General features: G+C 38.9%; 2 protein-coding genes across 2 annotated transcripts; both read right to left on the reverse strand.

Annotated features, from left to right (window-relative positions):
- Positions 1-2,849: 2,849 nt before the first annotated feature.
- On the reverse strand, positions 2,850-8,949 carry cbx2 (chromobox 2). The gene is made up of 5 exons (XM_039678052.2): positions 8,783-8,949; positions 8,659-8,702; positions 6,145-6,210; positions 4,819-4,888; positions 2,850-4,735 (listed from the first exon to the last, which is right to left on the reverse strand). Exons 1-5 carry the CDS (start codon positions 8,864-8,866, stop codon positions 3,404-3,406), a joined length of 1,596 nt encoding a protein of 531 aa, XP_039533986.1. The 5' UTR covers positions 8,867-8,949; the 3' UTR covers positions 2,850-3,403.
- Positions 8,950-9,351: 402 nt separating this feature from the next.
- Positions 9,352-18,899, reverse strand: LOC120463774 (ectonucleotide pyrophosphatase/phosphodiesterase family member 7-like). The gene is made up of 6 exons (XM_089128112.1): positions 18,538-18,899; positions 17,690-17,835; positions 14,923-15,555; positions 11,671-11,905; positions 10,477-10,609; positions 9,352-10,227 (listed from the first exon to the last, which is right to left on the reverse strand). Exons 1-6 carry the CDS (start codon positions 18,776-18,778, stop codon positions 10,167-10,169), a joined length of 1,449 nt encoding a protein of 482 aa, XP_088984238.1. The 5' UTR covers positions 18,779-18,899; the 3' UTR covers positions 9,352-10,166.
- Positions 18,900-18,960: the final 61 nt, after the last annotated feature.

The following is an 18,960-nucleotide window of genomic DNA, read 5'->3' on the forward strand; positions in this document are numbered from 1 at the left end:
TTTACTAAAGTAAATATTTATCTGGGTATTTGTACTTTTACTTAAGTACTGAGATTCAGTACTTCCTCCACCACTGCTTTAGTCGCATAACATCAGTGGAAACACCGTCATTTCGCAATAGTTTTTTATCAACAATTTGAAAATATCGCAATAGTTTTGCGCAAATCTGTCATGGAAAAGCTGTTAATGTCTCAAAATGTGCTCATATTTGCAATAATTTATCAGAGATCTCAATATATGAGCTGTTCATTCATTTCACAGTATATTTTATACTGGATGATGACTCAAATTTGTGTCCGTTTTATTTTCCTTGGGAATTCAAGAAACGTTTGACACAAAGTTGACTTTACTGAACAAACTAAGCAGGTAAAGTCACTGGAGCAGGGAAGTTGAAGCCCGTGAGGTTCAGGGAGGGCTGTGCGCCCAGACAGACCACAGTAGAGTCTGCTTCAGGAAGCCGCCTCTTGGAATTCTGGGAAAATTAAAGGGCTTTTCAAACCTGTGTAATTAAACGGCCTCTCAGATGTGCAGGACTGCGGAGGACATCAGACAAAAGACAGACAGCAAACACTAAACATGTGAGCTGCAGATACACTCTTGGAAGAATAAAAAAAAATCATATTCTGAATCTAATTCTCTAAATATAATAACAAAAATACTTGAGAAGATACAAGATACATACGATTTTAAGGCTTTAGTTTTTTAGGTCTAACTGCAGTGATTGTTTTTTTCATTTGATTTAGTTAAAAATAAGCGAAAGGCAAAATATACTTGTATTAAAGACAACCTAAAACAAGTCTGAAGATCTCGCGCACTATTGTATTCATCTTGTCTTTAGGATATTTGGATATTTTAACTGAAGAACTAATAAGTATTAATGTTTGCATTCTATAGACATAAATCATTGTAATATAAAAGATGTGGTATAGTAACTATTACAATAGCAACCATTAAAGATTACTGCCTTGAAAAGTTTCGAATTTCGAATCAATTCTGTTTTCTTTTTTTTTACTTTCCATTTATCAAGGAATACTGGAAAATGTATCGTGTGTTCGTATATTATGTAGTTTCCACTAATACGGTGATCTCAAATTCCCTTAACTAGAAGTTTCTAGTAATCTTGAAGACCTGGATTAGCTGGACCAGGTGTGTTTAATTAGGGTTGGACGTGATAAACTGTTAACGGCATCTTTGATCAAATAAGCAGCCTTGGTGACTTCTTGCAAAAACATTATGAAAAATCTTATTGTCACAAAAGCAAACTTTTGCTCTTGCCATTTTCGCCACTTTTTCTTTAAGGAAATCATATAGGGATACTGGGTCAATATATCCGCATTTCCACTACAGGAACTTTCCCCAGGTACTAGGAACTTTGGGCTGGTACCTGGAACTTCCCTCCCTGGACTGGTACTTTAGGCCGTGTGTCCACCAAAGCGTTTTTCCACACCCCTGGCGTATGTTTTCAATTGTTTTCAATGGGAGTGCCGCGTTTTTTAAACGCCACGAACGTTTTTTTCACGCTGAAGTGCCGAGCGTTTTTACTGGTTGCTGGGAGTTGAAAAATGTTCAATTTTGGATAAAACGCAGCGCTCATCACAGTCACATTTTACCCAGCCATCCAATCACAGTGGAGGAGGGGCGGGACTAAACCACACCGACCAACTGTCACAACATTCAAACTGCTTTATATATTCTGTATCATAGCAACGAAAAGTCTCAACAGAAAAAATGCTGCGCTGCCAAAACGCTCTCAAGAGCCCAAAGCACGGCGTCTTCAGCAGAGCGTCTAGCGTTTTCAGCTGGCTAAAAACGCTTTGGTGGACACACTGACTTAGTCCGCGGTGTAAACGCAGTAAGCAAGCGGTCTGGGGCAAAAAAAGTTCCTATGAAAAAAGTTCCTGGGACAAATAGTCCCTGATAATTGCGGTGGAAACGCGGCTTATCATTCCTACAACCCCTGAATATATACAGCCTAGGCTTGCTACGGTAGTCGGTGTTCAGTCGCAACACCGGTTTCATGACATGCCCACCGCGGCTGGCATGTGAAAAAAAGTTTAAAGCCTTAAAAATATTGAACGCAATTACGCAGTAGTCGTTAAATCCTGCCTATTAACACACTCACGACCCACAGAAAAGACACGCGTCGGTATCGAGTTCCCTTTCGGGCTTGAACAAACCGTAACACGCAAATTATGCCAAAACGTCCATAAGAGCAGTCTTAAACGAACGTAGAGATTTGTGATAAAATGGGACGCGTCTGAATTCGCTCACTCGTTTTTACTTACTCCTCCTCATTCACTCCTTCAAGTCAACAGTATTAGTGGACTAATGTAGGTAATAGGCCTAGTAAATGAGGATTTAGGGGGCGATTTCGGATTCAACCCATGTTCTCAAGCAGTGAAAAATAGAGGACACTGACAACGCATTGACAGACAGGACCGAGCAGGTAATATTTAATATGAAACAGTCTCAACTTTCAAATTTGGTCCGTCAAAAAAAAATCAAACAATAAATAGGCCGTTTTGTGGCTCTTTAATGTGTCGTGACAGATTGCCTGATAAAGCCAAGTTCCACCGACGTTAATCTACTGACTCTCCTTTGCTGCTTTGTTGGACAAAAATGGTGACAAATGGTAACAAAACAGTTCTTTCCCACACTAGTCTACCGCACCGTTATGTATGCCCATTTTACGTTTGCCATTAACGATTTAAAAGCACCCGCCGGTGACACCGGTATTACCACACGTCGATTAACCAGTGAGAAAATATACTCACCGTCACAACCCTAATACAGCCTAGACACATTCATGCTCTAAACTCTAGGTTTGATTCAGAACAGACAATGAGGAATTTTGTATAAAAAAGTATCTTTACTGTGTGTTTCAGCATGTCACCTAACAACAAAAAACCAGTAAGAAATAATAATAAATAAACAAAGAACTGTTGTGTAGTATAAAAAAAATGCCCACATTCACTCTAGAAGGAAAAACAAACCCTCAGTTATAACTGTTATCAGGCAGAAAGAGGACAGCTTTACAAACAGGCACCTTAAAAGATGTGATCTGAGATTCAGCTTTAAAACACTTTGGATACATTTGTTCTGATTTTCTTCTTTACTAATACAGTACTCGGAATCAACATCAAGAGAACAAGAAGCCATCCCTGCTGTGGAAACCAAGACGAATGGTCGGTAACATACATTTACGCTGGATTCAAATTAGGTGAGACTACACATGTCTCTGATTGAGCTGGTCTTCAGGCATTGGTCTACTCCAAGAAACTGACCAACTAAAAGAGTTAAAACAAGTAAAATCCATTGAAGATTGAGAAGCACCAAGAAAGCTAATTCTTTCGAAGCTTCTCCCGATTATCCCCAGAGTAGCTGCAGCTTCAGTTGACGACATTCAATAGTTACGGATGTTAAAAAACCCGACGCTGGTGGGCGACTCCTTCACCGTCACAGTGACCAGATTTGCAGTGACGTCGGTGACAAATACATGCTCTATCAGGCTCCTCGTCGGCCTCCAGTCCTGTCCCGCCTGCACCGAGATGCCCAGGTCCCGGTTGTCCCTCGGAAACGAGGAATCGTGTTCAGAATCCGAGCTGCTTCCCTCTTCTCCGGTGCTCAACTCGCTCAGAGTCTTGCCTTGTTTCCCGGGATCTTTAGACAAGGCTCTGTCTTGCACCGGTTGGGAATCTCGACCCTCGGGCGCCGGAGTCTGAGCCAGAATCTTATCGGCTCGACCTTGATTCTTCTTCCCGAGCCTCTCGGACAAATCGTCCGCTTTGGATTTCTCCCGCTGCGGACTCTTTAGGACTTGTTGGTTGGGCGTGAACTTACTAGGGACGTTCGGTGCAGGACTCTGCTCGTGTCTTGTGTTAAACCCAGAACTTTTCCTGCCCGGATTAGGGGAACCCTTCAAGTAGGCACTGTCGGTCCCGTTACCCTGCGCCGTTTTGTCGACGCTCTGTAGATTGAGCGCTTGAAGGCTGGAGGGCGTTTTGAGAGACGAAAAGGAGCTCGATGGAGATTTCTGGAGAGATCCTGCTGATCTTTGAAGAAGAGTCTTGTCCAACGCCTCCTGTTTTCTCGGCATATTTGGAGAGAGTTGTGGACAGGTTTGTCCATTGCTGCTGTGCACATTCAACGCCGCCACTCCTGAAGATTTGCACGTAGGCGTTTTGGGATCGACTCCTCCGCTGCCCATATCCGAGACCGAGAGCTTGAAATCTGAGGAGGATTTTATTTGTGCCGGCCGACTTAGTGTAGGAGGCGTGGAGGCTGACCCGACAGAGCGTCCAAGGGAACTTAAAGAACTCTTCTGGGTAAAAGCACCTCTGTTTTGCAGTGTCATCGGCTCCCTTCCGGAGGTTCGGTTCAACCCGGTGTAGGTGAAGCTTGCGGGCATGAGCGGTTTCTTTATGCTCCCTCTGAGGTCCGAGTGCTTGAGGATCTTCCGAGGACCTTTGGCCTGACGCAGCGCCTTCAGCTCCGGAGGCAACGCTTTCCTCCCTCGCTTCTTCGGCGGCTCCGGCTTGGCCACGACAATCTGCGCTTTCTTCTGCGGGACCGGGTGATGCTCTCGTGGACGAGGACTCGGCTTCGGATTCCTGTCGGTATCATCTTCGTCGTCGTCATCTGAAGAAGAGGAAGAAGACGAGGAAGATGAAGACGAACCAGAAGACGAGGATGATGAGGACGAGCTGCTTGATTTGGAGACCACTGGAATGGTGTCCTGAGAAAGAAGCATATAGAAAACGATGAGAATATAATGTATGGCGCAAATTGCGTTTTCACATTCTTTTGTGACAAACTCACCAATATTTTTCTGGGTCGTCCACGAGGCCGTTTCCCCTTTTTACTGATCAAGAGTTCCCGCTCCTGCTCCCTAAGAATGGATTTTAAAAAATGCAAAACTTACAAATTCGCTATATTTATGTTGAATTAAATTGTTTATCCTGCTGTCTTTGCTACACTCTTAGAAGAAAAGGTTCTATCAGCGCTACGTATTTGGAACCCCTAAAAGGTTCTATACACTCTTAAAACAAGGGTTCCTCTAGGTTCTATATAGAACCTTGGGGTTCCGTACTTAGAACAGAACTTAGAATTTAAACGTACTTAGAATTTAGGCCAATAGAACCTTTTACCCCAAAAAAAAAATGGTTCTATATAGAACCATTTTGGAGTTCCATATATGAAGCGGGGGATGGAACCATTTCTGGTTCTAAATAGAACCATTTCTTCAAAGAGTGTATCATGAAATTCTATTATATATGACCATTACAGCCATTACGCAAGTTTATATACAGATGAAGTGGATCAAAAAAGACAAGAACCAGTATTGTTCAAAATTCATTCATAACTTTGATGAAAGGTTTTGCTCCACTTCAAAATGTCGACTGCTGTATATTGTACAAGATTATTATTATAATTTTTTTGGCTAACATATCAAGAACGGCAAAAAACAGTGGGTGCTGATTGTGAAATTCATTTCCTGTTTTTATGAATGAACGTTTACTCCTCCTCACTTCCTGTTCTTTTTCCTTACTTCCTGTCAGAAGACTCTGTGGTTCTAGTTTGGGCAAAAAACATCACATTTCTTTTGTCTTTGTTTTTGGTGGATGCGTTAACAAACAGTGGTGTTTTCTAAAATAAAAACAAACAAATCTTTATCGTTTGTGACATGAATGATACCTCAAATGTAATCAGACTTACGTTTTCCCAATGACAAGAGAAAAAAAGGATAGACCCGAACCATATTTCAACAATCTCCTTAACAAAATTGTTGTAAAATCTATTTTTAACTTAACAGTAGAAAGTTGGTGTCAACGTGTGGTTATGTTTCTCGTGTAATCCAAGTCTGGTTTCACACTGATTCTTCATAAACTGTGAAACCGAAATGCTGACAGAGAAAACTAGTTCTGCTGAAAATGTTAAGTGTTAAAAATGTTAACGATGTTTGATTTTCAGTCGGTCTGCAGAGGCCCTCGTGAGCCTGGACACGTCTGCAGCCCCTGAATGGCCTGTGAATGGAGCCCCATTTACACCCTCCCAAGCGTTGCAGCCCATATTGTTTGCACATGGAGAAAAGGGGGCGTCTCTCTCACACACAGGCCTGCTCGTCCAATGGGAGAAACCTCTTACCTCTTGTTAAACGCTGCCAATAGTCTCGGGTCAAGAAGGTTTTCCTGAGGTTCCCAACTGTTATGCCTGAAACACAGACACTGGCATCTTAAGCATGTGAGTAGATGACGCATAACATGCTCATGATACAAAAAAGATGGTTAAAGATCCATTTTAATCTAACATATTAAGTGGTAACACTTTACAATACGGCTCATTTGTTAACATTACTTAACTACCGTTAACATGAACGAAGAATGAGCAATACTTCAACATTTACTTATCTTAGTTAATATAAATTTCAACATTTACTAATACATTATTAAAATCAAAGGTTGTATTTGTTAACATTAGTTAATGCACCGTGAACTAACAATGAATAGCTATATATTTGTATTAAATTAACTGATTTTAACAAATACTGTTACACATGTATTGCTCGTTGTTAGTTAATACATTAACTAAGGTTAACTAATTAACCTTATCGTAAAGTGTTACCAATTAGTTTTAAGACATACAAATATTTCATAGTCTTCCAGGTATGGATGGTATGGATATGAATCATATGCACATAAAATACAAATCATTGCCCAAAACAAGTTTTTTTTAAAAACGAATTAGAGCATGTCACACACTTAGATTGAATCAGCATAACCAAGCATGCAAAACAAGCTATTTGTGTAGCAACCATTTGGGTACCAATTTTGCATCTACGACTGTAAATGTGAACAGAAGGGACTTGGAGTTTAGTTAGATGCTTTTGTTTGCAAGTTTTGTCTGCATTACATAGCAGATGGAAAAATGAAAAGATGAGAGTTTACTTTAAACGGCGCTTCAAAGAGTCTGGACCGTCTGGATTCGATTTGACACAAATCTTAACCCACCATTACTCAATCAACGGCATTCGGTTTACTTCCATCACTACTACTTCCAATAAGGACAAGACTTGATTTTCTTCCATCAGGAATTGTTTGAATGGTTAAAAATGCATTCAAGTAACAGGTGGTTGAATAATAAGAGAGCCTGGAGACATTCAGTCACAAGGACAAGTTGTTTCAGAGGTGGCGAAGTTATTACACACTCTAAAAAAAAATGTTGGGTTGTTTCAACCCAAATTTGGGTCAAATATGGACAAACCCAAATGTTGGGTTAAAAATGCAATTAAAAAATGTACAGGTGAAAGTTGAAGTTGGGTTAAAATTTGAAAACCAACATTTGGGTTCAAACAACCCAGCATTGTTTAGAGTGTAGTTATTCAATATATATATATTTTGATGAAAGAATATAATTTTTTTTTTCTTTAAGAATAGCATGCACATGCAAATCAATCATGACAGACCAGCAAAGAGTTAAGATAAGTACATCACAATTTTTAAGTGCACAGCAACAGTATTATATATCTTATCCACTGTAAAAAAATATTTTCATGATTTGTAATCACAACATTATTTCTTTTGTCAAATCAACTTAATTTATGTAGTTCAGATAACATAATATTTTAAGTTTCTGACGAATAAATCAATCACCTTCATTGTATTAACTCAATTTTTCCACTTCAATGAACTTAAATTAAGGCAGCCAGGTTACTAAACCAACAATATTTTTTACACTGTACAGTGAAATATCAAATTTTAAACTAAACGACCAGAATTCACCTCTCCTCGAACATCAACAGTATTTTAGACACTTTCAGTGGCATTTTGCCCTCAGTTGTGGTCTGTTTATGATATGACCCTGCTTGATCAAGTAATAATAAAGATGATAAAATAGATGGGAGTTGTAAATAATCAATGAAGCAGATGGAAGCGCGCGCGCGGGAGGCGTGGCTCGTGTGATTGACAGCTCAAGTGCCCATAGACGGGGCAAAAAGGGGGCGACAATGTAACAGAGAGCAAGAGCGGGGGCATTAGGGGGGTTGGGGGGCAGCTGGAGTTTTTAAAGAAGAAAAAAAACTCGAAACAAACCACGCGCCGAGCGGCGCGAGATCAAACCGTTTTCGTTACAAAAGAACAAATTGTTGCAAAGTAACAGAATGCGTTACTTCATAACAACTGAGCTACTCTCGAAACATGCAGGTTTTTCACTGAAAACGAAAATAAAACATAACACTAAAAATAATGCAAGCAAGTTTTTTTTTGTGTTTTGTTTCTTTCGATTTTATTTTAAACAACCGCGACCAGACGAAACAAACCCGAACAAGCCGAAGCCAAAAAAAAAAAAAAGTAACTTAACTTGGAAGACAAAGAGAAATGCAGCAAAACGAGGCAAAGGCGAGCCGATCTGATGCAGTGTGATACAGTGAACGAAATCACGCGTGGACGCGAAATTGGACGCGCAACACGCTGTTGTTGTTGTTTTCATTGTTTCTCTCTCTCTCTCCCCTTTCTCGCGATCCACATTCAATGATGTTTACAGGCACCGTGAGTAAAATAGTGCGGCATTAGCAAAGTACTAGTCTATATAATGCATACGTAGTCTGCATATATACTCTCACACACATAAAAAAAGCCAGTATTTGTCTCAGTTCTCACTTACTTGGACGACCATCCTCTCCACTTGACCAGATACTCCAGTTTTCCCTGTGGAAATCAAACACGCGTTGAGGTCGGATCACGATTCACGCGCGCTGAATGTGTGTGTTCGTGTGGATGTTTGTTACCTTCTTTATGCGTTTGTTGAGGATACACTCGGCATCAAAGACCTGCTCTCCCACCGCGCTCAGCTCCTCCATGACTGTTCTCATCTCATTCTCATCTCGTTCTCCGTGATCGACGTGTGTGTGTGTGAGAGAGAGAGGGAGAGCAGAACAGGGCAGTAGGGGGCGGATACGCAAACGCGCAGAGCGCGAACACTGGCCCTCGGAGGACACCGTCCACGTGACGTCATACATTTTTTTAAAGAATGTGAGTTTTGGGCAACATCAGAAATTATGTATGATCATCTGACTTTACTGTAGTTGTTTCATTTTTCATAGAATTTATTTAAAAACATAACATAGTCTATTTGATATAATTTACAAGCACAAATTGTGTTAAATTATGTAATAAAGTACTTATAATCCAATTTAATAAACATTTTCACTCTTTATTAACTTTATAAATTCTTTATAAATTTTAACAGTTCTAAACAAGACATATACATTACAAAATCAAATACCTATCGTTGTTTTTATTCATTTATAAATGAAATTTTTATTCATATTTGAAATATAACATTACATTGTGATTTTATATTTTGTATTATATTATATGTTATTAATATTATAATATTTTAATATAATATTATATTGTATGTGTGTGTGTGTGTGGAGAGAGAGAGAGAATTATTAATATTTCAATAAGACTTCAATAATGTTATTCTTTTCCTAATATTTTTAAGGGATTTGTATTAAAATAAAATGAAAAAATTAAGTAAAACTTGAAACAAAAGGATATGAAGCGTTTTTAAAAGCTGTTTTGAAAGTTTCTGGTGTTATTCTATTAAAACATAATGATTTCAATAAATTCAAGAGCTACAATATGTGTGTGTGTGTGTGGGTGTGTGTTGCGCACAGACACTCATTTATAATCATTAGTCATTTATGTAGCTGTCGTTTCATTTATCATTTAATCATTCATATTACTATAATTTGATTTATACACAATTTATCATTTAATCCTTTATTCATTTATGTCATTTAATGTTTTTATATTTTCCATAGTTCTATGATGGTGTGGCTTGAAGGGATGTTTGTCTTCTCCATTTCAAGGTTTGTGACGTCACAGGACGGTGTTGTGTCCACTTACAGGTCACATGAAGTCTCTGAGCATTGAAACATGAATAATACACAAGATTATTCAATAAACTCTGCTCTTTATTATCATCCCTTCATCTCCTGCTTCTGCTCTTTCTCAGTCAAACTCTCAGGCTGATAGAAGACTGATGTCTTCTGGCAGGGGTTTTGAATCCATATCTGACGTGGAGATCCATCCGATCTAACGTTTGGAGGGATGTCCTCCTTATATATGTGTGTGTGTGTTCATCCTCCTCTGGATGTCCTGGATCTAAAACGAGGTTTGTTTAGTTTCAGACGGACACGTGTCAATCTTCCCCTCTTCTGTGGAACTGTAAAGAACCCAGAAAATCCAGATGCAATTAATGAGGTTCATGAGGTTAGTAATGATCCGACTTATTTGTTTGTTCACTCCGACTATTCAGTTTCATTCTATTTCAGATATGCTTTTGATTGAAATCTTAAAAATATCTTATCAAATTAAATATGACCTCTTTCTATGTTGCAGAGAGAGCTAAAGAAGCTCTGTGAGAACACAACGTAAAACATTGAACTTTCTGCTGATATGATGTGAGACTGACCTGCTCTTGTTCCTCCTGCGTCTGTAAATGCCCTGACTTATCAGAACGACAAACACGACGAGCAGAAAACCAGCAACAGCTCCCAGTCCAGTGAAAACACTGGTGAGGATACTATCATCAGACGAGCCTTCATCTGAAACACACACACATACTGATTAGAGACTGTTTTATAAACAGACAGATTGATAGACAGACAGGTAGACAGACATATAGATGACCAACAGACAGACAGACAGATAGACAGATAGATAGACAGACAGGTAGATAGATAGATAGATAGATAGATAGATAGATAGATAGATAGATAGATAGATAGATAGATAGATAGATAGATAGATAGATAGATAGATAGATAGATAGATAGATAGATAGATAGATAGATAGATAGATAGATGACAAACAGACAGACAGATACACAGACAGACAGACAGACAGACAGATGGGCAGATAGACAGGCAGACAGATCAGAGAGACAGATAGATAGATTGATAGACAGACAGGTAGATGACCAACAGACAGACAGATAGATAGACAGATAGACAGACAGGTAGACAGACAGATAGATAGATAGATAGATAGATAGATAGATAGATAGATAGATAGATAGATAGATAGATAGATAGATAGATAGATAGATAGATAGATAGATAGATAGATAGATAGATAGATAGATAGATAGATAGATAGATAGACAGACAGAGAGACAGATAGATAGATCAAATCAATTCAGAAGAATTGAATTGAATTGATAGACAATCAGACAGACAGACAGACAGATAGATAGATAGATAGATAGATAGATAGATAGATAGATAGATAGATAGATAGATAGATAGATAGACAGACAGACAGAGAGAGAGACAGATAGATAGATAGATAGATAGATAGATAGATAGATAGATAGATAGATAGATAGATAGATAGATAGATAGATATATAGACAGATAGATAGATAGATAGATAGATAGATAGATAGATAGATAGATAGATAGATAGATAGATAGATAGATAGATAGATAGATAGATAGATAGATAGATAGATAGACAGAGAGACAGACAGATAGATAGATAGATAGATAGATAGATAGATAGATAGACAGACAGACAGACAGACAGACAGACAGATAGATAGATAGATAGATAGATAGATAGATAGATAGATAGACAGACAAACAGACAGACAGGTGTTCTCACTCTCGGGGTGTGTGGAGGAGGTCAGCATGTGTTGTGTGAGCTCCAGCCGGCCGTCGTTGGGTTCAGGTGTGATGTTCAGGATGTGGCACATCAGTGGGTAGATGTTCACGGTCTCGAACGGCTCCACCTGCAGGTTCCTCCTGAAGTCGGGCCCCACGGCCCTGAAGAACGGCTTCATGTCCAGAGCCTGGTTATCATAGCCGTGCTCTCCCTTGTTGAACTGCACTGGGAGATACTGCGGGAAAACAAGTGGATAGTGGAAAACAACTAAAGCCCATTAGAAACTATCAGCACTTCAGAGCACCATTCACATATTTTAATGCTTTCTCCATAATATTCACTACATGCTTTCTGCCATACTGAAAGAAATATGTACTGATAATTAATAACAAACCCAGATACAATTTGAATGCAATCAATTTTAATACGTGTCACATGACCTCATCATTTTTGCATGTTTAATTCAATTATAAAATAATATTAAAATGATAAATTTGACGAAAAGACGCTTAAACTTTTGATAGTTCAATCAAATAAATGAGAACAGAACAATTTGTTAAAATATTTTACACGCATCTGTTTCGTACATCACATTGGAAAGTATCAAACGCGATTACTGAACATTTAGGCAAATGTTGAAGATCATCCTGATATTTCATGTGTGGTATGGTCGTTTGTGAGTCTGATGTGTGCGTTATTTCTTTCACTCAATAGGTGATGATCTATCTATCTGTGCATGCTCCTCTCCACATCCTTCAAACAGCAGAGGGCGCCAGAGAGCAGCTGATTTGTCGTCTGGTTGTCATGGCAGCATGTCTTGGTTCACCGAAGATAAGTGTTTTGTTTGGATCATGTTATGGTTATTGAATAGTTTAGGATGCCGAGGTAGAGCTGGTTTGATTCCTCTGACATCTGTGGGTCAAAGGTCAACAGGAGCTCAAGGAGTTCCATGGCCTCGACCTGACCTTTGAGGTTGTCATGGGAGCAGAGTATTGATTAATTAATTGATTGCATTGCAAATTAAAAGGAGAGGAGGGGCAAAGTAGAATCAGCCATTGATTGTGTTCAGTTCGTTTGCCTGTAATTAGATTGACGTTATTCATCTATCTGTTAGTTAACTCCAACTAAAACCATAAAAACAAACATTTATTTACTTCATTAGACAGATGTTTGCGTGTTTATTGTTTATTTGCAGGTTTATACGTTTCTCATGAAAGCATGCTCTTGGTCAGGTGAAAGAAAATGTTTTTGAAAACAAATGATATCTATTTTGGACTATTGGTCAACATTATGAAAATATTCATTATAAAAAGACCTGTTGATACACATTTTGCATGTAGAATTGGGGAGTAAATATGGTAAATTGTCATTAAAATAATATCACAGTGTAAAATCTCTCAATGTTCCTAAATAAGCTCTGTTTTCTTTATGTAAAGTATAACTTCTTATTTGTTATGAAATATTTATTTCTGTTGATTTAGGGGGATTTCTAAAAAGGTTTAGTAAGATTCCCTCAGATAAACACTCAAATATCATACATGAATATGACAATCAAGTAAAGAGGAGGGCAGATTCATTCATTCATTCATTCACCCATATATCCATGCATCCATCTATATATCTATCCATCCATATATATATATCCATCCACATATCCATCCATCCATTCATCCATCCATCCATATATCCATCCATATATTCATCCATCCATATATCCATCCATTTATTCATTCATCAATCCATCCATCCATTTATTCACTCATCCATCCATCCATCCATCCATCCATCCATCCATATATTCATCCATCTATCCATCCATCTATCCATCCATATATCCATCCATCCATCCATCTATCCATCCATCCATATATCCATCCATCTCTCCATCCATCTATCCATCCAAATATACATCCATATATCCATCCATACATACATCCATATATCCATCCATTTATTCATCCATCCATCCATCCATCTATCCATCCATCTATCCATCCATATATCCATCCATCTATCCATCCATCCATCCATCCATCCATCCATCCATCCATCCATATATCCATCCATCCATATATCCATCCATCCATATATCCATCCATCCATCCATCCATCCATCCATCCATCCATATATCCATCCATCCATATATCCATCCATCCATATATCCATCCATCCATCCATATATCCATCCATCCATATATCCATCCATCCATCCATCCATATATCCATCCATCTATCCATCCATCTATCCATCCATCCATCCATATATCCATCCATATATCCATCCATCCATCCATCCATCTATCCATCCATCCATCCATATATCCATCCATATATCCATCCATCCATATATCCATCCATCCATCCATCCATCCATCCATATATCCATCCATCCATATATCCATCCATCCATCCATCCATATATCCATCCATCTATCCATCCATCCATCCATCCATCTATCCATCCATCCATCCATATATCCATCCATATATCCATCCATCCATATATCCATCCATCCATCCATCCATCCATCCATATATCCATCCATCCATATATCCATCCATCCATCCATCCATATATCCATCCATCTATCCATCCATCCATCCATCCATCCATATATCCATCCATATATCCATCCATCCATCCATCCATCCATCTATCCATCCATCCATCCATCCATATATCCATCCATATATCCATCCATCCATATATCCATCCATCCATCCATCCATCTATCATCCATCTATCCATCCATCCATCCATCCATATATCCATCCATCCATCCATCCATCCATCCATCCATATATCCATCCATCCATCCATCCATCCATCCATCCATCCATCCATCCATCTATTCATTCATTCATTCATTCATTCATTGATTCATGTTTTGGGATACTAGTACATTATTTTTATGCTGATTTCGTACCTTTAACCCTCATTAACGTTTTCATTACTGTAATGCAATTGCGTTCAACGCTTATGTTTTTATCAGTTCATGCATTCACCGGGAATCGAACCTGTGACCTCAATGTTGCTGGCTTCAAATTCATGGATATATTGTCACAATGCCAAAATCACAACCGATACCTAAAACATGCTTTATCTGCGATATAACTTCTTCTTTTACTTGTTCTTTCTTTTCATTTTGAGGTAAAAAATTTCACCCAAGTGTGCTTAAGAACGGTCTTTTTAATTCCTTGACAAACTCGCATGACGCTTTCACGTCTTTTTAAAAATGAAAGTCTCTCACCCCATTGATGACGTATCCTACATCGGCCCAGAGGATGATGGGTAGTATGCGCTCGTTGTGGGAGAAGTGCAGGCGAGCGGGCATCTCCTCTTTCTTATACACGTGGAGATGCGGATGAGCGCCTTTCAGTGCGTTGTACACTTTCTCGAGTCTCCCTTCTTTGGGAAGCAGAAGTCCCACCGGTCCGAAGTCCACAATATGGAAGGACAGATCCCCGAAAGAGAAGCCGGGGATCTTGGAGAGCACGATCTCCTCCACCAGGCCGTTCCTGTAGACGGTGCTCATGCCGTGATCGGCCGTGATGATGATGTTGAGGCTCTCGCTCAGGCCGTGTCTCTCCGCCGAGCTCCTCAGGTATCCCACGGTCCGGTCCACCTGCCGGACCATCGCCCTACGCTCGGGAGAATCCGGCCCGTACCTGTGTCCCGTGGCGTCGGGCTCTCCGAAGTACATGGACACAAAGTCCAGGTCCTGCCCTCTGAACCAGGACTCCATCACTTTATCTATGTTTTCTCGCCAGGCCGTTTCGTTGCTGTAGTTGTAGTTTGCCGGCTCCACTTCTCTCACTACAGCACTTTCTCCCTGATAAGTGGATGCTGTTCCGGGAAAGTGGAGGGAACCGGCTTTCAGACCCTTTATTTGGGTGGGCGGGAAAATCAATTATATTTTATCAATGCAAAGCAGAAAAGCTTTATTTACTCTCATGTCAAATTTTAATTCTTGTGTACGTGTAACGGAGGCCAGCTAGTAGTTGCTGTGCGAGTAAACCTCACTCCCCTGATCTCAGTAGGCGCTCTAGCGACAGACGCTAGAGGCTGCAGTCTTTAGCCTCCTTGTTATGCTACGTTCACACCGGACGCGAATTGGGCGTCAGGCGCGAATGATTTCAATGTTAAGTCAATGCAAAGACGCTTTACGCGCGTGAAAAATTCCTGCGGCGCGAATGAGGCGTGGAGGGCGGCGCGGAAGACGCGAATACGCCTCATTCGCGCGAATGGCGCGAATTGAGCGTCTGGCGCGTTACACGCGAATGATTCAGTTAGTGCCATTTGTGCATTCACGCGTTTGACGCGAATTCGCGTCTGCCGCCCGAGTTGAAAAATCAGAACTTTCGCCAGTTTCGCTCTTGACACGCGAATTAACACAAAGTGGTCAAGCGTCAAACTAGACGCGTCAGGCGCGAATTTGACACGCGATTCGCGTCCGGTGTGAACGTAGCATTAGAGTGCCTGACTCTCATGCCGGAGACCCGGGTTCAAGGCCCGCTCGGAGCGGGTCGAGTTGGACCCGGGTGGAGGGGTTACATACGTCTACACAAAACTGCTGTATAAAATAATCGTGATTTTAATGGTAAAAGACCGCAAAACTGTTAATTGGTTAACAGAAAGTTTCCGTACTATATACGGTAAATAACTGTGATAGATCTCTTGGTACATTTAATGTAAAAAACATTGAATTTACAGTTTTTGAAAGTGAAAAAGAACAACTCATTGTATAATTTACAGTGAAATACCGTAAATTGACATTCCCTCAATTCCCTGCGTGACACTTCATACTACAATAGGTTGATAAATTAACATTATATTAGATATTGAAATATGGTTTATTGCTGTAAATTTTAAGTTAAGTCTGTAAAACCATTAACGTTGCTACCGTATTTTTGACGGTAATGTTCAGGCAACCACTGCTACCGTTTTTTTTTTTTTACCGTAAAAATTACCGGTTTTTTTTTCAGTTATTTTTTTTTTCATACAGTAAAAGCAGAAGCTCCAAAAACCTCATTCATGCATCCTTGACAAGTCACTTGTATCTTTCTAATGGTTATTGGTCATTGTTTGGAGCTCGACAGACTTTGGTCACTATATGCATGCATTGCATGGACAAGACAAGATCTGAGATGCTTTAAAACTCAATTTTTTGTTACACAAAAAAGAAAAAGTCATTGGTTTAGCAGGACATGAGAGGTAGTGAATGATGATCGAAATGTTGCATCATCCTTTCTAAGGGTTTGAATAGTTTGTATTTTAACCAACTTTTTTTTTACTTGTAATATTATGTATTACTGTGAGCAAATCATCATCTGAGGTTTCGAGTTTCTGAGCTGGAAATAATTGTTTTGACTCATTTTCTGGAATTAATTTGGTCGAATCTCCTGTGTGTCTGGCTTTAAATGTACAGGTTAGTGGAGAAAATGAAATGATGTGTTCGGGATGATTCAAAGTGAAGTGTTGCGGATCATTAGCTGACGGGCTGCTTGTGAGAAATACGTGTCTTGCAGGAGAGCGAGTCAATTTAAAATGGTCCTCTCTAACCAACCCCAGAAAAACAGCACAATATTTATTCAGAATCCGGTCCAAATCAGTTTAATTCATTCTAAAGTCAAGAAGTATTAACAAGTACCATTTGACTACATTTAACATGTGTAGTATACATTTAAGACTTCTATTTTCAATTATATTATATTATATTATATTAAAATATATTTTACTATATTAAATTATATTAAAATATATTTTACTATATTAAATTATATTATATAATATTATATTAAAATATATTTAACTATATTAAATTATATTATATTATATTATATTAAAATATATTTTACTATATTAAATTATATTATATTATCTAAAATTACAGACATATAATAAATATGACAGACTGTTAAGACAAAGGCTATGTTCAGCATGCAGTACATGCACACTGCTTAGTGCACACCGTTTAACCCTAACCAGTGCGGCGACTTTGGTCGGTGTGCGAGTACCTGTCTCTGAGCCGTGATCCATATGGGCACACTTCCACTGTCCCACCACTCGTTCACAAACTGGGACTTGTAGTAGGACTTCTTCTCCCAGGTGCTGGTGTTAAACCACATGTTGTGAATTACACCATGATTCTCGATATATTTCCCTGCAGAAAGATACTTTCTCATCAATCATACTTAGACACGTTACAAGAAGATATAGTGTGTAGGATTTACTTTCAAATAATTGCCACTCTTAAAAAAACATCTGTTTTATATGTAAAAAGTGTATATTCATATATATATATATATATATATATATATATACATACTAAATGTATACATATTTATGGATATAAGTATAAGCCTCGTTTCATCTGGACGGATGGATGGACATAAATATTAAATGCATATATAGTGATAATTAATTTAGAAGAATTAATTTAATGATTAGAATTATATATATATATATATAAACTGACAGTATATATACTTAGCGCTGTTGATTAAAAAAAATAACGAATTAATCAAACATTTTTCTGTAATTGATCACGATTAATTGCATCCAACATTATAGTTTTTATACTATATTTTATATGTAATAATTTCACAGTAAATCTCCAAATTAATGTAGAAACAACATAAGATAGTTATTTTAAACATTTGATATAACAATGTACGATATATACAGACATTGAATAAAAAATATCAAAATTGAATATTCAATATCAAAGTTATGAAACACTTCACAGACTAGAATGCTCAATTTATAAAAAATTTAAACAAAAATATAGATTAATGCAATTACTTAAATGAGCTTGTTGTTTCTGCCCTAATCTGGACATTGCTTAATATGTGTTGTATTGTACCTGTGAGGATGGTGAAGTGTGTCGGGCTGGTGATAGTGAGGAACGAAGGGGTCACGTATGTGGCTTTGACCCCATCCTTCGCCATGGCGTCCAGGTGCGGAGTGTCCACGTCCCTGTCGTAGTCCCACCTGAAGCCATCGAAGGAGACCAGCAGCAGTTTTCTGTGCTCTCGGTGCGCTGGAACGGGGACCGCCAGAGACTGAACACACAGACACAGACAGAGAACCGGCATCCACAGCATGATCAGAGCCGGTTGTGTTCAGGTGTTCACCGTCTCTGTGACACAATCAGACTGCGTTCGGTTCTCCGGCTCGACCTCGTTTACTCACTCTCGCTGCGCGTCTCTGCCGGCCAAAGTTTCATCTGGTTATCTTATCTCTTTTGATTTGCCGGTTTGCAGTTTTTTGCTTAGACTTGATTTCT

This window comes from Pimephales promelas, chromosome 3 (genome assembly GCF_988280905.1).
Source record: "Pimephales promelas chromosome 3, fPimPro1.hap1.1, whole genome shotgun sequence".
NCBI classification, from domain to species: Eukaryota; Metazoa; Chordata; class Actinopteri; order Cypriniformes; family Leuciscidae; genus Pimephales; species Pimephales promelas.